Below are 23,326 nucleotides of genomic sequence, written 5' to 3' on the forward strand. Positions count from 1 at the left end.
AAACGTTAATTCCTATTTACTTGATAAGCAATCCTGTTGTGTTTGGTTAAGTCCGAACCTTTGTATCATATAAACATACTTCGTTGTTGTATTGTCTCGATCTCGTAGCTATAGACGATCACACGAAGTGTGAACCGATTAGTTGTGTTGTTTTGACCCAGTCCATAGACAATCAGTTTCGGAGAAAGGACTTATAGGTAGGAAAAGTTTTAGCTCGAGGTATATTTGGGTACCCTCGCCTTTTTAGATGATTTTTATGAGCAAAATCTAGAAGATGAATACATCGATGAGGAACCCAATGCTAAAAATACACAAGTATACTTCTCGATTATGTTTAACATCATTTTTGTCGGTTGAAATCATCAAGAAATTGATTTTTTTCATCAAATTCGGTGAACCAAAGATAGGTTCGGCTTGAAATTATCAGCCGAACCTAACTGGTATACTACAAAAGATGAGCAGTTCGGCTAATACGAAATTTTCATTATAAGCCGAACCTTCTCCTAAGAGTTTTGAAAAAAAAAATGAAGTTAAAGTTTCGGTTTTTACTCGGAATATCGTATTAGCCGAACCATATATCTTTTCAAGTTCGTCTCATATTCAAAAAATCATATCAGCCGAACATGTTTCTGATTTTACAAAAAAACACTTAAGTTCACACACATTTAGGGGTCCGACTTTTTATGACGTATGTTTTCTATTGCGCAGCCTTTCTTAGGATTAATCAACCAAAAAAAGTGGAAATGACTATAAAATTGTTAAGAAAATAAAGTCTACTAATGGAGAATACCAAGATCCAAATTCAACTTTTTAAAATCAAGGAGATTTTATCTTCATCTTCAAGAGAATGGAAATACAAAGACAACGCAAAAAGAATGAGGTCATTCCGACATCGGACGAAGAAGTTATGACCAAAACAAGATCGAAAGACTTGATTCTACAGAGAAAAGTTCGGCTGATAACTCATCAACATGAGCCAGCCGAACCTAAAGCCTATAAATCAATATTTTCGAAGTGTGTACACAGATATGTTCGTCTTGAAAGTGATCTAATCGGGTTAGCCGAACCTAATAACCACCTGGGGTAAATTTCACTTCTTAGGTTCGGCAGGGAAAGGTTGGGAAGGTATTAGCCGAACCTGACACTGTATTAACCACCCGGGGAGTTCAACTATCATTTATGAATGAATTATTAGCCGAACTGTTCATAAGCACTTTCAGAACGAACAACAATGAACAATTCGGCTCATAATTCATCTCCCTAATCAGCCGAACTCCGTTTAATAACCACAAAAAGCTCTATTTTTTTTCTGAATTAATCATATTCTATCAATCAAAAACAATAAAATAAGAGAAGGTTTATAGAAAATACATTCTAATCATCATATTAGGAGTTGGTTCTTCATTCGTTGAATTTCTGCGTCCGATCCTTCAACTTATTCGTGTCCTTCAATTGGCGGAGTCGAAGAGGATTTAGAATGACTACCTACTGCAGGTTTCTTTATACAAGTTATTTTTGTAGTTATATTTGATCGATGATCAAGTTTTCACCAATCGACGATCAAATTTTTTGTCGACGATTTCGCGGGGAGGATCCGGTAAAGAAGAAAAGAAGATGTTTAAATTTAAAACTGATTTTGAATTTTGATTTTTAAATTAAGGATAAGGGAAATTTAATAATATAAACCGTTTAACGGTATATAGGTCATTGCATACCCATTAGACACCCCTTATAAACACATCCTAGTTAGGAAAATAAATTTGTATGCCTCAAAATTTTTATGTATGCCCTAAAACATGGTTCTCATTTTAAACGAGATGAAGTGGGAAAACAATTCAACGCACAACCTTTGCTCTAAGAGCGAGCCAAAAGTTTCCAATATCCCAATTATACCTTATAAAGTTCTTGGTGAAATAAAAACAGCCACTATAAAACTTTGGTTACTTTGGTCCAAATACATATAGTGTTGGTTAGTATCTGCCAAATCCTAAATTAGCTTATCTTCGAGTCTCTATTATAATGTACGAACAAAGTATTGAATAATGTGCGTTGTACCCCGTGAAATCCCAAAAAAGATAAATGTACCGTGTTGATGGACAAGGTTAAAACCGATCCTCATATTCTCTTTAAGCCGGGTCCAATGACATTCAGCCAGGGACCCACCATTTCTCCTAAAAGGGTTCACCATTTATGTTTTAGGGGTATTTTGGGGTTATTTCTGTTTTTAAGTTGTTTTTTGCTCGGTATGTATAGAAAACCATTGGTGAAATCCAGTATGATTGCATAAATTGTCCGAAATTCAGATGGAGAGGCACACTGGATTTCGCTTAAAAGTGTTCGGATTGAAGTTTGAGTATTTAGAACGGCAAATCTTGTATCACAGGACTAGTCAAATCTACTTTCCCAGGTTGCTGACCGGAAGAATTCTATTTTATTCTCTCAATCTTGGTAAATATCACTTGTAGTTAAGGTTTGAAAAACGGGTCACGGTTCAGGTCACAGACACTAGGCGTGACCGTTATAATGAGTTTTCACAGGTGTGAGCATGTTTTAGGTAAAAAACGCGTTATATAGGAAAAAAACGCGTTTTTTGGACGTTTTTTGAAAATAACGGGCGTTATAACGGTTAGATAGAAAATAATAAAAAATTATGATCTGAAATTCCTATGTAACGGTTATAACGTACGTGAAAACGTTTTAACGGCTCTAAAAAACGTTGTTACTAGGTATTTTTATTTTTTAATACTCCCTACGTCCCTAAATAGATGACCTATTAATTTTTAAATGTTGTCCAACTAATAGATGACCTATATCATTAAGAAATTCTAATACTACCATTTTATTTGATTATTGTTCGTATAAGAAATGTGTATAATTCGATAGTCATGTCTATACTCTTTACATAGGTGTTTTAGAATGCTTTTCACTCTACAATTTATGAAAGTTTGACAAAATTCGTGTCGGTAAATTATAGCCACTAAAATTTCGTCGGCAATAATTAGCTAGGTGACTAGGTCTACTTGTCCCTTTTTTGTTTCATTTTAAGTTTTCACAGAGAAGTGAAGAACTAAACTTTAGTTCTTCACTAAAGTAGAACTAAACTTTAGTTACTAAAGCAGAGAACGTTGGTTAATGAATTGAAGATTCAAGTTGGTCCCTCACGGTTGGGGGAGACAACCAATAATATGTCACGTACTCACGTCACCTTTTTCTTTCATTTCCTTTCTTTTAGAAAACAAAATCATGATCACACTATTTTTTTTCCTTCTCTTCTTTAACTTCACCCTTTAAAAACACAAGAAGGCATACTGTTGTAGTACACAAATTTGTTATAACTCTGCTTCTTCCGCAGAGAAATTCTTCATCCTTCTGTGTTTTGAAGTTTCCAAGTTTCAACTTCCAACTACCAGTTTAAGAGGTAATTTTTTAATATATTATTAAAATAAGTATTTATCACTAAATTTATTGTTTGTTTCTATGTAGTTTATTTACAGCAAATTTGATTTTTTTTCTTCATCATACCGGATGATGATGCGGACATCGAATGTTGTCTTTGAACTATAAATTTTAATTATACAGGTACTCTCTTATATCAACATTTAAGTTAGTAGTTGCCTTTTTTTTGGGTAATGTTTTCATCATTTTCATCATGTTGTACATATATATATTGTAATTTAGGATGTTGCTATAACTTTATAATAGAGTTTCAAGGAAATAACAAAAGCTGAAATCAAGATTAGAGGAAAAAAATCAAGACACAATTAAATCTAGTCAATAAAATCTATGCAAAAAAGAAAAAAATTGAATTGATATTCAACTTTGATTTATATTTTTTAATTTTTGGTTTAATATTTGCGTCCTGCTTAATTATATACAAAAAAGAAGAAGAAAGGAAAGTCTTTTTTTTATTACACCTATAACATTATATAAGTTTTATATTTTTGATCATCCAACTGTGAATCACATAAATCAATAATGAAGTTTAATTAATTAAGTCCAACCACTGTCAAGTATAAAGAACATGATTAATGAAGCAAAACTATGCATGAGCTTTAAGTTAATGCTTTAACTTTCATAATGATGAAATTAATTAACTAGCATGATGAAATAATTATCATGGTGTTAGTGTTGATGCTAGTTAAATATAACTTCATACATGCATGTTAAAAGTTGTGAAATCCAATTAGACGGATTTTAATTTCAATGTTAGTTAAAAAATATTAAACAATAACTAATATAGGTAAATTTGGTTAAATTTTATTTACTTTATATGAGTGTAACCATTTTAAGGAAGTCTGCTCGATAACTAATTTGTACTCAAAAGAATAATAAAAAATAAAAAAAAAAATTTCTTCATGATTAAAAGATCTAGCTAGTCTATGTTCCTTTATGCATGCAACCAAATTTCTTATTGTTTCAAGAATATATTGATTTCCTAGCTACAAAATAGACATCTAGTTTTTTCTATTTGTGGACACAAATTAAATAGAGGCCAAAAATAATACGAGTGAATAAGAAAAAAATAATAGTTTAATGAATTGTCTTCATGCTCAATAAGTAATTCGTATTCATCCTCAAAAGGGGTCAAAAGTTAAAAGTATAAAAAGAAAAAGAAAAAGCTAATTGTCTTCATGATCAAAAGGTCTAGCTAGTCTATGTTCCTACACATAGGCAACCAAATTTCCTATTGTCTTAAGAATATAATGATTACCTAGCTACAAAATAGACATCTACAATTTCTATTTTTGGACAAAATAAAATATAGGCCAAGAATAGTACTAGCGAAATTTAATATATGTCACTGATTTCCAAGTAACATTTCCTCGTTACAGATACGATGGAAGGATCGACATCCACCCAAACTGCCAAACGAGATGTTTTTCATGCATATTGCAGTGTAATGCCTGATGGTAAAAATTGATGTGTAATTTTTTGAAAAGGAAATATCCTCTAGTATTTCACGCACAAAATTGCATTTAGCACAACAAAGAGGTACAGTTGCCCCGTACATGCATGTGCCGCCTGGAGTGAAAAATCTTGCTAAAGTTGCACTAGAAGAAAAGAGAAAAACAAAAAGGCAAAGAAGAGCAGAATCTGATAACGAAGATTCAGAACAAGTGTATCATAATGAGCCATAGAAACCTGTGTGTGGTATAGATGAAGAAGAACCATATTTTCATGTAGAAGAAGAACAAGTACCAGTCACACAAAAGAAAAAGACTGGGTTCTTAAAAAACCTTTTTGGACGAAAAAATAAGAATATTCATGCCGGAGAGGGTACATCGCACGGTCCTCGGGCTTCTGTAGAAATACCTAGGTCTACTATGCGTCCATCACAACCACCTAAAATGTCTGTGGATATGGGAGGACGATATAACCCTTCTAGGGATTCTCAACCTTCGATGGCAAAATTTGGCAAAAACAAAACATGTCGGGAAAAAGTCGATTCTTCTGTTGGACTTTTTTTTTATGCCAATGATATTCCCTTCAATGTGGCTAACTGATCTCAGTACCACGAGGAATTCAGTGCAGTTGCAAATTTCGGCCAATCATATAGAGTTCCATCAGCTTATAAGTTGTCGAATCCCATATTAATTTCAGAAAACCAAAGGATTCAAAAAGATGTGGTGTCTGTCCAACGACATTACTGGAGAGAATACGGTTGTACACTTATGTCTGATGGTTGGAAAAGCAAAACCAACCGTACGATTGTAAACTTTCTAGTTTACAGTGGTAGTGGAATTATGTTTTTGAAAAGTGTCGATATAAAACATAATCGGTTGACAACAAAGTATTTAATTACTTTGTTCAAGCCCGTTATAGATGATGTCGGTCCGAGAAATATTGTTCAATTAGTAACAGATCAAGGATCTCAATTCAAAGCTGCAAGTAACTAAGAATAACTTCATTTTATTTTATACGTATATATATTGGGAATATATTAATCATTAACTTCTTTCTATTTTTGTTTGAATAGGTAAGAGATTTCCATCAGAATATTGCACATTTTTCTGGGTTCCTTGTGCTACTCACGTATTGGACTTGATGTTGGAAGATATTGAAAAATTCCCCTTTGTTAAAGATGTGATCGAAGAAGCAAGAAAAATTAGCAAATTTATTTACAATCATGGTTGGGTTCTTGTTAGATTTTGACAACATTCAGCAGGACGCAATCTATTGCGCCCTGGCTTAACAAGGTTTTCAACGAATTTTATTGCAATCAAAAGCATCATTGATCAACGTAATGCTATCGAGAGCCTATTTCTGGACAAGGAATTTCTGAAATTGGATGAGGCAAAAACTAAACAAGCTAGACAAGTGAAGAATATTATTCCAAATGAGATGTTCTGGACGACGTGTCAAAATGCATGCATAATGGTTGGTCCTTTATTGAAAATGATTCGTTTCTTGGACTCAGACAAACCCACCATGGGCTATTTGTTCCATGCACTTGCTACATGTGTGGAAACTATACAAATGAGTTTGGGATCAAATCGAAATGCTTCTATCGTGGGTGTAATAAAGAAACGATGGAAAAGTCAGTTGAGTTCTCCTCTTCATGTTGCATCGTATTTTCTCATTCCTTATTACATCTTTAACCCAAGAACTAATCTCATCAATAATGAAATCTCCGAGCCACAAATTTGTCTTACTGGAGTTATATCAAAAATGGCTAGTGGCCCGCAAGAACAAGCACAATGCATGCTAGAGGTACAAAATTGCTAATACTATCTCCAAATATGTATACTTAAGTAATTTGAATTTTTAGTAACAATTGTACTTTTTTTTGTAGGCAGGAAGAATGCGAATGATGCAAGGTCAATTTGCATCACCATCAACACGTATTGCAGCTCAACATGGTGATCCTGTAAGTTGGTGGTTATCTTATGGTGCTGAGTATCCATCCCTCTAAAAGATTGCAGTAAAGATATTAAGTCAAACAAATAAATCGTCTGGATCAGAGAGGAATTGGAGTGTGTTCGAAATAATCCACACCAAACTACGCAATCGTTTAATTTCATCGAGATTAAATGATATGGTGTATCTCCAATACAATTTGAAGTTGGAGCAACAAAGAATTAAAGGTAAAGCAAGGAGACATAACATTGATGTTCACGACGTTCATAGTCTACCGAGGGATGACAATATGCTTGACTGGATAGCGGGGGATGATGAAACACCGGTTTTACCTCGAGAAGAACAGTGGTTAAATATGCTGGAAGAGGAGGTCGTTAATAATCCAGAGCATGTCCCTCTACCATACAACTAGCATGATCCTGAGGTTCAAATCCCATACAAAAGGTTACCGATGAGTGACTTTGTTTATGACTTTGGTAATCTTTCATTTGGAGACAATGCACAATGTTACGAGAATGTGAATCCAACATATGATTCTCGTTACACTTCCGATCGCTCTGACCATGGTGTTCAACATATGAACGAAGGATATAATTCTAATATTGATAATAATAATGAAGTAAGTAACAATAATGATGATACTGAAGGAGGTTATGATAACGATAATGATGGTTATTATGATGATGATACTTATGCAAACGAGATAGCCAGTACTCCGACAACGATGACTATGATGTGGAAATAAACCGTCGAGAAAATAAAGAATACTTGAAAAAAGGTGGTGCTGGTAGTTGGTTCGCGTAGCTGTTTAAAAGATGAATACTAGTTTAACAATCCTATGTTTTTTAAATTTGAAGTTTTTAATCCTGTAGTTAGTTTCCTTGTATCATTTAAAAAAATTTAATTCGAAATTTTCAGCTTTCAATTCAGAGAAAGAAGAAAATCAAAAGAAATGGTAAGAAAGTTGTTTACACGGTTATAACGTACGTGATAACGAAAATATTATTTAGAAGAAATAGATATTCAAACTAATTTTAGAAAAACGGTTATAACGTGTATGAAAACAGAAAAACGGTACTATAAAACTGCCGTTTTTTCCTATTTATCGGCCTAATAAAGGCACGAGGTTCGAGGACCCTCACGGCCACGGTATATGGGTGTGACCGTTTCAACGGACGTTTTTTCGGTTAAAACGGACGTTTTTAAAATCTTTCTTGTAGTTGGAGTGGTAAAATATCTGTCCACACGTGAAGATATCCTAGAAGATGAGCTACTGAAGTAAGATAAGGAGAAGTGCTGAATCTAAGCCAGCAGTCCGACTCCAGCGCCCATATCTACACGATACGGCAAATTGAGAACCTAAGTTGATAATCAATTTTAGGAATTTCATTTGATTTCATCGTCAAATTGATAATCAAGTTTGGGAATTTCATCATCAGATCAAATTCGGAAATTACTTATCGATCAATGGATGGAAATTGTGGGGGAAATCCTCCTCCTCTTAATTCTCTAACTGAAGATTTGTTGATTGAAATTCTATTATGGCTACCAGTAGTATCTCTTTTAAGATTCAAGGCTGTCTGCAAATACTGGCGCTCAATCATCGAAAGCTCAGATTTCATCCATCGGCATGCTACTTTCCAAACCTCCACAAGTAAGTTGGGTAATTTCATCTTTCAATATCGCCCTAAAAATGTTATTCATCGAAACTTCAGACCACATTTTTTCGTGCTATCGTCGTCTCATGGTAGTGGTCACAGTGAAGAAGATTATGGCCTTTGGAGTTACAAAAACTTAGGTATATCACCACATTTAAGTGATGCGGAGGAGTATGATATGTATGATAGCTATCCTCCTCAAGCAAATATGGTGGCTTCATGTCATGGCATCATTTGCATACATGATCCTCATCTTAGGGAAATTTTCCTTTGGAACCCTGCAACTAAGAAATTCAGATGTCTCCCTAAATCATTACCTCTCCTAGAAGAATTTGGTCTTTTATTGTCAGAGTTTGTTTTGTTTGGTTTCGATTGCAAAACATATGATTACAAGGTGGTACAAGTAACTTTTTTCGAAATTGACATTCCACTTGGTACCACTCCCAAGAACAAGGTTCAAATATATACCCTAGGCTCAGATTCTTGGAGGTGGTGTATCGATCCTAATTTATATGCTCATTCTTATAAAGGCAATCATGAAAATCAAGGTCGATATCTTAATGGTAGTTATTATTTCTTAGGAAATAAATTTCAAAGAAAAGAAAGGATAGTGGATTCTGTGCTGCAATCATATGTTGATTTAGAGGAAGTGCTTCTTTCTTTCAATTTCAGCACAGAAAGTTTCAGGATGATAACTGCTCCGTCCGAAAACTCTGATTTAGATGTCATAGGAGGTGATCAGGGAAGGATTGTTTACATTACATGTTTTTCTAACAGCACCGCGGAGTATAATATTGAAGCATATGAAGTGTATGCTTTGAATGATTATGATTATAGTTGTAGTGCTACAAGTGTGGAGAATTACGAGTACTCATGGAGTAAATCTCATGCGTTCACTGTAAATCGTCCTTTTGGCGTCTATGGTCCCAGGGCAATTACAAAAAATGGAGTCTTTTGTTTTCTATGTGGTTATGGCGGTGGCCTGATGTTTGTCAACTCACTTACAGAAGAAATGAAGGATATTGAAATTGCTGATGCATCTTTGGAGGGTTTAGGTGATGTGTTCAGAGGCGATGTTTACAAGGAGAGCTTAGTCTCAATCGATAGTCCACCTCCCAGCAACAACAGTAGCTAGAGATGAAATCGGTTTCCACACCATTCACAACTTTGGCATGCACATATGGCGCGGTTTGGCATACTGCTGCAGGCTAGCTGCTTAGTAGTATTTCTTTTCTATTTTTCCAAATGAATAGTTTCTATGATTCCATTCCTCTATGTCCAGAACATATATTTTCAAATGTTATGGGGTTTGTGGGGCGTTTTTAAGACTTGGAACCTCTAAACAACAGTTTGTTGATTCGTTTCATCTGATTGCAGTCATTTATTTGTCCATTGTTTTTTGTTTGTGGTTGTATCACTTTTTTGGACCTGAATATTCCACTATGAATTTTAATGCAATTCTCCAGATCTTTCTAAACTATAAGTCTTAGTTGTTTCCAGAATGTTGCCTTGGTTGTTCCACCTGGGAATGCCGAGCTACCGTCTGAACCCTGATTGAAGGGAGGGTTGGAACATTTCAGAGTACCTATCAACATCCTTGACGAAGACCACAAACTAGCTGCTGCCTCAGGTGAAAGTGGTCTAGTTTCAGAACTGCCTGTCGGGAAGGAGTTCATTTGATATGCTGGAGGAAGACAACACAAAATAAATCTGTATCTGTTGCCTGCAGAAGCTAGGATTGCTGGTTTGTCTTTTTGTGTTGCTGCTGCTACTGCGGGTAGATATAATGATCAACTAGGATATTTATGAAGATACATAAATTTCGATTTCTTTATCTGGTAATCAACCTCGGCATTCAGCATCAGTAGTTAATGCGATTCACATTTATCTCACGAACCTCAATCATACACAGAATTTTTATAAATCTTTACCATCTGGCTTTTCCCCTGTTGCTAGAAATACACTGCCATTTGAGCTTCAACAATCTTATCTTTGCATAATGACTGTATGATAATGTTTTCTGATGCATCTTTGGGTAAAAATTCATCTGTTGCAGGTTGTGGAATCGTCCTCCTCAGATCCAATGGAGACTTTGCAGCAGCCAAATGCTGGACTACCTCTGTAGATTCTCTCATAGAAGCCGAAGCCAAAGCTTTATTGGCTGCAACAGAGTGGGCTTGTCAGCCACAATTGGAAAATCTGTTGTTCATTGCAGACTATCTATCTTTAGTTCAAGCAGATCAACTGGAAACGGTTCACATCAGCTTAGAAAATCTTTTTCTAAGTATGTTCATAGAAAATGTAATAGGGCGGCAGACTTTTTAGCTAAACTTTCTAGGAAAAATTCTAGCTGTAACTTGGGAATGGTTTATTGGGTGTTATTCTTTTGCTGTGGAATATATGTCGTTTGCCTTCAAAAAGAAAGAAAAAGAAAAAGAAAATCGGTAATCAACCCTGTATGTAGAGCAAGTGTACCTGGTAACTAAACGAGTAATTAACCATTGTTAGAATATGAGTTTTTGAACCTCTAAAAGTTCTGCAACAGATTATTCGTAATTCAAAGAAGGAAAAACTTTGGACACTACCACCGCTCCATACGGTGTTCAATAACTTGATAGTACATATCTAAAAAACTAAGTACATAACGTTTCTTTGTTGTTTTTTATTTACTCAAGTACAAAATTTCAATAATCATTAAAGCAATGGCGACTCTTATCAGGAGAAAAAGTAAAACAATAAAAATAAAAATACTTCGATTATAAGTAATAAATTCAGTTTGTGATTTGTTAACCAGCTAAGTGATTTGTTAACCAGCTAAGTGGGCAACTTCAGTGCTACCTCCACCACTACCTGGCATGACTGCTACAACACAGGACGCCTCATCACGCCGGATGACTAGAACAATTCAAGTTGGATGGAAACCACCCGAACCACATTGGATCAAAATCAACACTGATGGAGCTGCTCGTGGGGAGAGGTTTTATCTACAGAGACTCGACAACCACAATATTGTCGCAATGGCCCAACCTTTGGGGATCACAACAATGTTGCTAGGAGAGACATGGGCACTATTCATGGCATTGAGAACAGTCACGCTCTACCAATGGACTAAAATCTACATTGAATCAGATTCACAGACCCTTGTTCATTTCCTCAAACAGCGGGCAGATCCTCCATGGTAACCTCCGAGACATGATTGTTGAGATCATCAAAAGACTAGAGGAAATTCCCCATCACAATACCTAATTACCGGGAAGCAAACCAAGCAGCGGACACTCTCACTGATCATGCGGCGGATAATAGTCAACAAGGAGTATTGCAAACTAAAATTTGGGAATATATGGTTCCCGATTTCTTGACACAAAATGTATTAAATGACACCGGGGGAACAACATTCCCACGTGTAATTGTGTAATTCCGCTTTAATTAAAAAAAAAAAGAAAAAAAAAAAGAAAAGAAAGAAAGTGAGAACAGTGGAAGGTAGACTCAATTCCTAGTTTGATAGACGATGGGCTTTACCGGATACAAAACCCATCAGTAAATGTGTACATTAGTGCTTATATACCATTCTAGCCGAACAAATGTAGCATGCTTAGTACTTATATTGCCATGACAGGGGATAAAACAGCTACAAGAAATAGATTTAAATCAAAATACTCAGGATTCAATTATGTTCCACCTATTTCATATAATAGCCATTCAACTCAACCTTATCATGGGACTTGATAAAAGAACTGAAACAAAGAAAATACAAGTTACCAGAAGTTCCAGTTGACATTAAAGATTACTTCAAGAGTTGCCCAATTCTTATACAGTAGCAACAGGTATCCAGTACACACTTTCTCCCACCCAAAACCAAAAAGATGAGAGGAGGAATTCCCAACCCCAGACTACTACCACTACAAAAAGATGAGTATATTGCAACACTACTTTGCCACATACCTATCAACAATGCGGCAATAGGTGAGTTTTAGCCTCGCTGGATTATGAGTGAGGCATAAAGAGTAACATCTTGCCATACCCAAGAACAGGCGAGGCAAAAAGTCTTTTTTTGCAGCATGTATTCTCGTGGTGCGGCAATATATCATGTTCTTGCCACATCACTGTGGCAACAAGTGAAAACATGGAATATATAACTGCCTTTTTTATCAAAATTTTGGCAAAAAATTTATAAATTGAAATAAATAAAATGTCAGCCCGCGTATTTCGCTTAAAATTTTCGTGAAAAAGCGAAATTCCTGCAACTTTTTCTAAAAAAAAAGAACCGTGAAAAATCAAAACTTCCGCTGCCTCGCCACCTCCTCCAATTTCCGCATCTAAAATAACTAATACGGAGTAGATTTTTTCCAATACAAACTGACATTATGTATCTCATAAAGAAAAACTGAGGGTTTTCCATCCAGAAGAACAATGTCGTTTTTCTTTTTTACCTATTTCAAAGTCCGGACGGACAACCCATAACTCTTTTCGTCTACAGATTTCAGCCCTTTTCTTCTTCTCCTCATCATTCTCGTTATAATCTCGATTACCAATTTCAATCAGGTATATAGTTTTGAAGCTTTTTATTTTATTTTATTTTATTTTGTTAAGTTTTCAATTTCTAAATTTGGGGGTTTAGAATTAAAGGTTAGGGCACAGTTTGGGGATTTTGGTTGAAGGTTTTCCAAATCAAGGAAATACCAATTGGTCCTAAGAATAATATATTAGAGAGAGTCTAGTCCAATTGACCTAGTCAATTGTCTATTTGGTCCTATTTGGTAATATAAATTATAGTTTGGTCCTAAAAATTATAGTTTGGTCATAGGGTGATGTCATGGATGATGTAAATGTCATCTTGTAGTGGCAGAAATACCCTTTTGGGACCATTACATCTCTCACCTCCATATTTTCAGATCTACTTTCTCTCTCCTCTTTTTTCTTCTCCTGCTGCTGCATAAACAATGAAGATTGTGTGAGTTCTAGGGTTTTGATTTTGCAGAGATGATGAATACGATTTGTAGAGATGATAAACGTCATGAGCATATCAAGATGATGAACAAGACGACGATTTTTTGACAAAGATTTTGTGTTTTCTCCCTGTTTTGATGTTGTTTGTGGTTGAAGATGATGATGAACACGATGAAGATGATGAAAACGATGAAGATTTATGTTCTTCTTCGTCACTGCTGCTGCTACTGTTGAAGATGATGAATTTGATGAAGTTTATTCTTGAAATGAACTCTGTTTTTCTCCCTGTTTTGATGCTGTTGTGGTTGAAGATGATGACGAACACGATGAAGATGATGAAAACGACGAAGATTTATGTTCTTCTTCATCACTGCTGCTGAAACTGTTGAAGATGATGAATTTGATGAACTTCATTCTAGAAATGAACTATGTTTTCTTTAGAAGATGATGATGCAAACGAATGAAGATGATGAAGATCTTGATTTTGATGATAAAGATCTTTTTATTGACGATGATAAAGATGATGATGATTTTGATTTTGATGTTGAAGATCTTGATTTTGTTGTTGAAGATCTTTGAAACTGATGTTTGCTGCTCGTGTTAAAGATGATTTTCTGCTGCTGTTGAAGACGATGATGTTTTGCTGCTGTTGTTGAAGACGAAGAAGAAGATGAATTTGATGATGCTGGAGTTCATCTTTACGAATGAACTCTATTTTTATCAGGAGTTCATTTCTGGAATGAACTCTGGTTTATGTAGGTTTTTATCAACAGTTCATTCTGATGAATGAACTCTGGTTTGTATAGGTTTTTTTTATCAGGAGTTCATTTCTGGAATGAACTCTGGTTTATATGGAGTTCATTTCTGGAATGAACTCTAGTTTTTTAGGTTTTTATATGGAGTTCATTTCTGAAATGAACTCTGTTTTTTTAGCTTTTTATATGGAGTTCATTTCTGAAATGAACTCTGTTTTTTTAGGTGATTTCTGAAAAAATAAGTAGAAATTAAGTGGAGTTCATTTTGAAGAATGAACTGCTAAAAAAAAGCGGAAGGGTATTTTTGTCAAGTTAAATATTTTTAAATAATTATGTACCAAACAGTAAAGGCGTTTGACCAAAGGACTAAACAGACATACCTAAAAAAGGACCAAAGGATATTTTTCCCTTTCCAAATGGTATTTTGTAACTGATTTTGTGATTTAATGTTAGTTTAGTCCTTTATTGATTTTATTCCTCCGTTAATTTATATGTGCCGTATTGGATTTTTGGAGGAGAAGGAAATAAGAGCTAGAGAAGACAAAATTTTGGCCGTGCAATCTTACAAGTTACAAACATTTAATTCTAAGTTTACAATCTCTAATATTTTTCACAGGCTTCCGAGATCTGGTGTATCTATACCGCAATATGCCGGTGAAGCTTGTTACCCTGTTCAACCATTTTTGAGGTAGTTGTTGTTTTTTTTTGCTCAATATCTCAACAATTTTAAGCCTAAAATTCTGATAGGTTGAATGGATGTGTTCATGGTCTTGTATATGCATTTGTTTGTGGAATTATTCTTGGATTTTGTCAATTTGATGCAGATTTGGTTGTCCCAAGTATTTGAATATGGTTTTTGCTATACGAATTGTTATCACTTGTTTGGTTAAAAGTTACAGTAAAAGTGTAGGGATTCAGAGATGGTTAGTGAATTACGCAATCTTATTGACATTTATATAGTTTTCTCTTAGATTTAATTGTTAAACTATCACTAAAAACGAATTTCCATTTTGTTTGCAGAAACGACAGTTGATGAGGATGTATGTAGTTCATATTCTTATATCAAAGATCATGCAACGGTATCGAGGAAGCACTAGAGTGTTATATAGAACTTGTTCCTCAAGTTCGCTTAGCTGGTTTGTTCGAATTGTCCCTTTAAACTATGTTAATTCAGTTGTAGAATTCAACGAGGAGCTCAATTTCTTCCGTAAATATAACAGGGACAACATCTTTTGCTCCAATAGCTGAAACGGCTATATAGATATTGTGGAGGGCAGTAGACGTCGATATCATGTTCTGCTCATTATTGCATATGGCCGGGTAATTAGTCTTATTTTTGCAGTTCATATAAATCTTTATCTGAAGATCACTAGTAAGCTAGCGGTTGAGTCAGTGAGAATAAAAAATTCAGCCTAATAGTGCTCGCGGCTTTCCTTAATTCTGCTTGTTCCACTGTCAGTTTAAGTGTATCAAAATGTAGGATAAAAAATAAAAAAAAACTAAGTTACAAATCCCCATTCAGAAAAATTCAGGGCCTCAACATCCTCTAGAGCACCTTAATGCTTTGGAATTTCTGAACTGATTCTGATCATGGCGATATAGGTTATAAAAGGTTCCGAGACAGAATTAGGTCAATTAAGTCTACAGGAACAGGAAACCGTGGACGCTAGAATTAAAGCAAGGTAACCAACTGGCAAAGAATATTGTAATATTTATGCAGTTCACATTATCGTTTATAAACCTCTTCTGAGTTAGCTAATGTCCTCCACAGGTGCAGTGAATATCCATTGTCAATTAATTTAGTTGGTGTGGTGACAGACACTGGTAAATGATGCGTAATTTGATATTAATATTCCCCGTAGAACATATGAAAATTTTCAGGTATGTAAATTGAACTAGTATCACTTTTATGATCCCAATTGCCAACCTGATTAAATACTTCTTTCAAAACTGATGCTTCCTATTCATTCAGTTTGTTGTGTTTGTCCCACGCAGTTCGTGAATTTAACCGAAAACCTTGAGTCAAGATATCTCTATAGAGAAAATGCACTCAGAAATTGCTCTAGCAGCATTAATGGAAATACCTTCAAAGTACGTAGCAACTCTAGAGTTTCAGGGTTTAGGGGAGGATAAGCAGGTCTTGTTAGAAAGGGATTTGGTTATTCATCTGTTAATTGATTTATTGTGTGTTCTGTATTGAATTTTTGGTGGAGCGAAGCAGTTTCCAAGTTTTCTTATTGTTTTCCTCCAGGGGAAGTCTGTTAAGGGGTACTGTGGAGGACCACTACTAATATCTCCGGCTAAACTTTCAGGACCTTTAGATCACCTTTACAGACTCAAACTTATCGTCAGTGCTTGTTCTTCCTTACTTTTTGTTCATGAAATTCAGGCAACTTTCTTAGACAAACACCTGAGGTAGCTATAAGTGGTCATAATTGTCGTTCCCATTGTAATATCCTTGCATTTTAGCTAACATGAATTATTTATCATGACTGCAAGTATAATTTGGGTATTCAATGCTTGAACTTGAACTCTGATTTGCTCTATTCTGTCTTTACTTTGTTAATTGAGTCTATGCATGTTAATATGATAGTCTTTTAATTACAGTTCAAGCTTTCAATTAATTTGACGATTTTCTACCATGTATTGATGTGTTTTGCTTGCTGGGGTGTGTTTTGATTTGTTTAACAGGATTGTGGCCTGGCAATGGACTGCTGGCGTGGATTTAGCATAGAAGAATGGCTCATTTGAAGTATCAAGTCTGTCTATTTTAGCGTGATATTAGTGTGATATTAATCTATTGTGCAACTTTTGTTTGTCTCTTCTTATTTCTTACGTAAAAGTTGGAATCACTATAATTTTGTAACGTACTCATATTTATAAAATTTGATTTCTTTGTTTCCAATCCATTTGTCTATGAAGATATTACTTTATTGTCTATGAATCGTATACCACAATTATGGTCTATAAACTATTTTTAGAGAACAATTATGTTGCTGCAATACTGATCTTCTTGCCACACTTACGTTGTTCCAAGAGAAAGACTATAGCAGCCGCCAGTGGTGTGGAAAAAAACTTTTATAAAAAATAAAAATAAAAAACAAATAAATTATATTAAATAAATAAAATACCTTCTTGCCTCATATTATTGCCTCACCCGTTGATGTGGCTAAAAACCCATTTTTTGCTACACAATACAAAAGGTGTGGCAATAACTCTTTGTCACACATTTTGTTGCCACACGGTGTGGCAAAAGATTTTGATGCGGCAAAAGCCTTTTACCGCTTGAAATACGGGTTCTTGCCACACACAGGACATGTTGCAATACACCAATTTTTTTGTAGTGTACTAGTATAATAAAAATTAAAGTAATACTAAAAAAACAAATAAAATCCCACTCATTTTTCGTTATTTATCATTTTATATATATACCCAATTGCAGCAAAATGAGTACATCTTTGCTGCATATACTAGCTGGTACCGTAGAACACCCTACCTAAGCCTTAAGAGCCAAGACCAACCTTGATTCCGCTGCAGTTGGAATACAGGGGATGAGGCACTGGTGTCAACGTTGCTCTGTCGTACTTAATCTCGATCTCAAATAGATGTTCTTTGTTGCTTTTATCAAAAACACATTTTAGAAATGGCTTGACTTTGAGAACTCCTGTTAGCATCTGGCTGGCCTTGGCGACATCAATATTACCATCAACTTCAATTAGTCCTTGTGCTTTAAAATTGCCATAGACATCCCCAAGATTACTACACAAGGTAAAGGCTGTGCTAAAGAAATCCTGGACCGATAAACCTGAAAGGTCACCATGTTCTTTCCACTCATACTCCCAAAAATCCTCGGCTGCTTGCTTCCTTTGAACATCTTTGGTTGGACCTTTGGATTTGAACACAAAATAGGCATCTATCCATTCCTGGTACAAGTTTTGTAGTAATTTTGGTCCTTTTGGAGGTTTGATTAGCTGCAAATTAACATAAGAAAACACATATTAAGGTGTTATCATTCCATAATGATAATTAATCTAATACAAGATACAAGAGCAAATTACAAATCTATATAGTACATACCTCTATGAAACTAAAGCGGTTGCCTGGAAATGGAGGTTTTCTTCCGCTTGCAAAATCAGTAGGCCATAAACCGTGAATTGTAAATTTTTTGGGTAAATCAACATTCCATTTTGGGTCACAAGTTTTAAACGGTGGATTATTACATAAAGACCTGCTGAATTGAATAGCTAAGATGTAGTTTGAGAACGATGGAGGGTTGTTTGCTTCTTCTTGTATGGGTGATAAAGAAGAAATAGATGATGAATTCCAGAAAGCTGATTGATTTGATGTTCCTGAATTAGATACCACAGACTGTGATTTGGTAGTTGAAGAGACGAAGGCTAGTAGAAGAACTAGGAGGAGAAGAAGAAATGAAGTAGCAGGAAAACGCAACATGTTGAGAAAAGCTTGAGAGACTGTATGTGGGTGGGTGAGATTGAATTAGCTTGGGGCATTGGTATTTATAGTGTAATGATGAAGAGACATATAGTGGACCGAACTCTGTTAGAGACATATAAACAAGAGACAACCGTAGATGCTTTTCTGAATGTTGATCGGCATTGAAGAAGTGAAAAAGAAATGCATATTGCTGGCAGAGTAGTTAGGGGTCACTAAGCTTCTGACAAAAACCTTAATTTAGATAGAAACTGACAGATAACGATGGGCACTACTAACAATTGCAGAAGAAAATAGTTGAGTTCATTGAATATAAAGACATGCACATGCAAACCTAACCCTAATATTACTCTTTCGAAATGTTATGGTTATAGCAGATACTATTTATGCATGCAAAATTGAATACAAGTTTGAAATTTTATATTGTTTGGTGTGATCAAATTAATAATCCATTCATTAATTACAACCACCGCGTAGGTCACCCATCCAAAGTTGAACGCACGTAGTGGCGCCACTCCAATTGCATTGCATAGGATTTTTCTTGCAGCCAAATGTAATTGTAGAAAACAAAATAAAATACATTTGAGAAAGGAAGAACAGGGCTGAATGAAAAGGAACCAATTCTTCCCCTTGGGACATGACAGCCACTATGTGCAAAAGATAAATTTAGGTAAAATTGTCAAGTATAAGATGTTGGTTTTTGGTATGGACTAAGAATGAGACATGAGGTGACACAAATTATTAAATTGAATTGACTGAACCCTGCTGAGAAAGACTTTCGCATATGCTTAAACACAAAATTGAAGATATTCATTTTTTGAATGGTGTATCTGCCATCTTAAATTCCTCCTGGATATCAAATGAACTCTTTCCCAACAGGCAGTTTTGAAACTAGAACACTTTCACCCGAAGCAATAGCTAGCTTTTGATCTTCGTCAAGGATGTTGGTAGGTTTTTTGAAACGTCCCACCCCTCCCTTCAATCAGGGTTCAACAGAAACTCGGCATTCCCAGATGGAATTACCAAGGCAAAATTCTGGAAAAACCTAAAGTTTATAGTTTAGAAAGCAATTGAATTAAAAAACAATGGACAAATAAATGACTGCAATCAGATGAAACGAATCAACAAACTGTTGTTTAGAGGTTCCAAGTCTTAAAAACGCCCCACAAACCCCATAACATTTGAAAATATATGTTCTGGACATAGAGGAATGGAATCATAGAAACTATTCATTTGGAAAAATAGAAAAGAAATACTACTAAGCAGCTAGCCTGCAGCAGCATGCCAATCCGCGCCATTTCTATTAACTGTTGTTGTTGCTGGGAAGTGGACTATCGATTGAGACTAAGCTCTCCTTGTAAACATCGCCTCTGAACACATCACCTAGACCCTCCAAAGATGCATCAACAATTTCAATATGCTTCATTTTTTTTGTAAGTGAGTTGATAAACACCACACCACCGCCATAACCACATAGAAAACCAACTCCATTTTTTGTAATTTCCTTAGGACCATAGACGCCAAATGGATGATTTATAATGAACCCATGTAATTTACTCCATGAGTACTTGTTACTCTCCACATTTGTAGCACTACAACTGTAATCATAATCATTCAGAGCATAAACTTCATATACTTCTTCACTAGTATGATACTCCGCGTTACTTTTTAAAAACCTGTTTGAAAAGCGTATAATGTAAACAATCTTTCCCTGATCACCTCCTATAACATCTAAATTAGAGTTTTCGGCCGGACCAGCTACCATCCTGAAACTTTCTGTGCTGAAATTGAAAGAGAGAAGCACTGCCTCAACTTCCCTATCGAATTCCATTATCCTTTCTTTTCTTTGAAATTTATTTCCTAAAAAATAATAACTACCATTAAGATATCGACCTTGATTTTCATAAATGCTTTTATAAGAATGAGCATACAAATTGGGATCGATACACCACCTCCAAGAATCTGAGCGTAGGGCATGTATTTGAACCTTGTTCTTGGGAGTGGTAACAAGTACACTGTCAATTTCGAAAAAAGTTATTTGCACCACCTTGTAATCATTCGTTTTTCAATCGAAACCAAACAAAACAAATTCTGACGATAAAACACCAAATTCTTGTAGAAGAGGTAATGATTTAGGGAGACATCTGAATTTCTTAGTTGCAGGGTTCCAAAGGAAAATTTTCCTAAGATGAGGATCATGTATGCAAATGATGCCATGACAAGAAGCCACCATATTTGCTTGAGGAGGATAGCTATCATACATACTATACTCCTCCACATATTTGCTTAAATGTGGTGATATACCTAGGTTTTTGTAACTCCATTGGCCATAATCTTCTTCACTGTGACCACTACCAAGAGACGACGATAGCACGAAAAAAATGTGGTCTGAAGTTTCGATGAATAACATTTTTAGGGCGGTATTGAAAGATGAAATTACCCAACTTACTTGTGGAGTTTTGGAAAGTGGCATGCCGATGGATGAAATCTGAGCTTTCGATGATTGAAGGCCAGTATTTGCAGACAGCCTTGAATCTTAAAAGAGATACTACTGGTAGCCATAATAGAATTTCAATCAACAAGTCTTCGGTTGGAGAATTAGGAGGAGGATTTCCCCCACAATTTCCATCCATTAATCGATAAGTATTAGGAAATAATATAGGAGTCTATATTTAGGAGATATACACTTTAAGGAGTTTGAGTTATATTAGGAAAGTGTCTATGTTTAGAGTTTGATCTTAGGTAGGAAAGTGCCTTGAGTGGTCGTCAAGTTTGTGAACAATATAAATTGGTTGTTAAGCCATAAGAATTATATACCAAGATTATTATCAATGTAGTCTTTTATGCTTCCGCGTTTATGCTCTCCTCTCTCTTGCTCGATCCTTAACATGGTATCAGAGCGAGGTGAGAGGTAGAGAGAGGAGAGAAAGTTAGAGAGTTTTCGTTTTAGGGTTAAAAAAAAAAAAAAAAAAAAAAAAGGATCATTGCTATCTTGCTGCTCCGTGACTTGTTGCATGTGAAGTCATGTTCGTGTGGTTTTGTTCATGTGCTTGTTTACAAAAAGAAGGACTAGGAGCAAGATGGAGAATTATATAAAGAACGGAAAGATGTTACTGCCCTAGATTTGATTTCCAGTGTGATGATGTTTGGCTGTTGTCAGTTCGATGGAGATTATGGAAACTGTTTTCTGTTGATGCTGTTAAGATGGAGTCATAGAAAGAATGAAAACTGGAGATTGGCAAGCAAACATGGTTGGCTGGTAATTGATCATCGGTGATGGAATAATTGTTACTGATGATATTGAAGATGAATGATGAAAGCTGAGTAGTTGGTTAAGCAGATGAGAAGGATTTTGTCTGGATTAGAAAACAAGCACGAGGAAGAAAGCTAGGTGGCTGAGTAGGTTAACGCCTGACATGAACCAGATGATGCTGATGTTGTTGTTCTCGATTTCGTGGGTTTAAGGTGATGGTGGTTTGATTCTGGCAAGCGTACGAAAAAGGAGAAGAGCCCAAGCAAGGTGTTGTTTCCATTAATAAGGAGGAATTTCGAAGTAAAGTTAGATTGCTGCCATTAACGATGGATGGATGATGAGTATTTGGTTGATCGGTTCTGCTAGTAATGGCAGTGACGATGGTTATGTCTGGGGGTTGCTGCTGTGATGATGAGCAGGTGTTGATGGCTCATGACGGAGGTTGCTGCCATTAACATGTGAAGCTGGAGATGGGTTGATGGATAGTTGAAGGCAAGAATGGTTTTCCAGGGAAGTGGTGATATTGTACCTCGGTGATTATGCTATGTGAATGGTTGAATGGTGTTTCTGGAAAGACAGAGACGTACTGCTGCAGGATCTCTGATATTGTTGATGAATCTCATGGTGCTGTGTCGTCGTTGATTGATAGAAGAGCTTGGCAGAAAAGAATTGCTTGCTGCCAATGTTGAGCAGAAAACTTCGGATGGTCTGGTGCTGATAATCAAGGTCGATGCGATGAGAGTGGATGCTGCTGATGGACAACGGAGATGGAGCTATATGTTGTTGCTGAGGTGACAGCTCAAGAAGATGAGACAAGTCTCTGTTGTGCGATGGTTAAGAAGGTACTCGAGCAGGGATTTGAGGTGACAAGCCGTGGAGTCTGCTGCCGTAATGGGTTGTTTCTGACGATTCCACAATCATGGAGAGATGCCAGAAGAATTGGTTTGTTTATAAAAGTTTTTAGCTGAAGGAATATATTGATACTGCTGTGTTCGAAGTTCAGAGAGCTGTTGGCAGATATGATGATGATTCGTGACTGAAGTTGGAGCTCGAGAAGTCGTGGTGATCACGATGGCTGCTGCCATTAACACCAGTTATGAAGAACTAGAGCTCGAGTCTGTCGTGGCAGAAAAGATATGAGATTGTTGCGAATCAAGTTAGAAGCGGTACAGTACTAAGATGAAGAAAAGAGTTTGAAGAGGTGCTGCTGACTTCAATTGAGATAAGTTAGCTACATTGATTCAACTGAATTTGGAATCAGAATTCAGTGTTGGTGATGAACGTGAGAAGAGGATTACGTTGCTGCCATTGCAGTTGACCGAGAGAGATAGTGGTGCAGTCGGAGATCGACGTTAGGGTTTCACAACCCTAAGTTCAGGTGAGAAAAAAAAAAAAAAAAAAAA

At 35.7% G+C, this 23,326-nt stretch overlaps 3 protein-coding genes and 1 long non-coding RNA gene across 7 annotated transcripts; 3 read left to right on the top strand and 1 right to left on the bottom strand.

The window, feature by feature from the left end:
• The first annotated feature begins 3,335 nt into the window (after positions 1 to 3,335).
• LOC113353360 lies at positions 3,336 to 7,640 on the top strand. Of its 2 annotated transcripts, none has more exons than XM_026596989.1 (3): positions 3,336 to 3,418; positions 5,978 to 6,711; positions 6,794 to 7,640. In XM_026596989.1, the coding sequence occupies exons 2-3, from the start codon at positions 6,343 to 6,345 to the stop codon at positions 6,911 to 6,913; spliced, it is 489 nt and encodes a 162-aa protein (XP_026452774.1). In that variant the 5' UTR covers positions 3,336 to 3,418; positions 5,978 to 6,342; the 3' UTR covers positions 6,914 to 7,640. The 2 variants fall into 2 exon arrangements, with proteins under 2 accessions (XP_026452774.1, XP_026452773.1); XM_026596988.1 differs by having other exon boundaries at positions 3,342 to 3,579.
• A 519-nt stretch (positions 7,641 to 8,159) lies between these two features.
• LOC113347777 (putative F-box protein At3g21120) lies at positions 8,160 to 9,974 on the top strand. Its single transcript, XM_026591451.1, has one exon. The coding sequence runs from the start codon at positions 8,326 to 8,328 to the stop codon at positions 9,649 to 9,651; it is 1,326 nt and encodes a 441-aa protein (XP_026447236.1). The 5' UTR covers positions 8,160 to 8,325; the 3' UTR covers positions 9,652 to 9,974.
• A 2,877-nt stretch (positions 9,975 to 12,851) lies between these two features.
• On the top strand, positions 12,852 to 17,117 carry LOC113353361. 3 transcript variants are annotated; one of them, XR_003361236.1, is made up of 7 exons: positions 12,852 to 13,058; positions 14,835 to 14,906; positions 15,239 to 15,354; positions 15,439 to 15,538; positions 15,821 to 15,900; positions 15,990 to 16,099; positions 16,910 to 17,117. It is a non-coding gene; the product is annotated as an uncharacterized LOC113353361 (long non-coding RNA). The 3 variants fall into 3 exon arrangements; XR_003361237.1 differs by lacking the exon at positions 16,910 to 17,117 and adding an exon at positions 16,214 to 16,302; XR_003361238.1 differs by lacking the exons at positions 15,821 to 15,900; positions 15,990 to 16,099.
• Positions 17,118 to 17,306: 189 nt separating this feature from the next.
• LOC113353362 (ribonuclease S-7-like) lies at positions 17,307 to 18,715 on the bottom strand. The gene is made up of 2 exons (XM_026596990.1): positions 18,296 to 18,715; positions 17,307 to 18,189 (listed from the first exon to the last, which is right to left on the bottom strand). Exons 1-2 carry the CDS (start codon positions 18,668 to 18,670, stop codon positions 17,722 to 17,724), a joined length of 843 nt encoding a protein of 280 aa, XP_026452775.1. The 5' UTR covers positions 18,671 to 18,715; the 3' UTR covers positions 17,307 to 17,721.
• Positions 18,716 to 23,326: the final 4,611 nt, after the last annotated feature.

This window comes from Papaver somniferum, chromosome 2 (genome assembly GCF_003573695.1).
Source record: "Papaver somniferum cultivar HN1 chromosome 2, ASM357369v1, whole genome shotgun sequence".
NCBI classification, from domain to species: domain Eukaryota; kingdom Viridiplantae; phylum Streptophyta; class Magnoliopsida; order Ranunculales; family Papaveraceae; genus Papaver; species Papaver somniferum.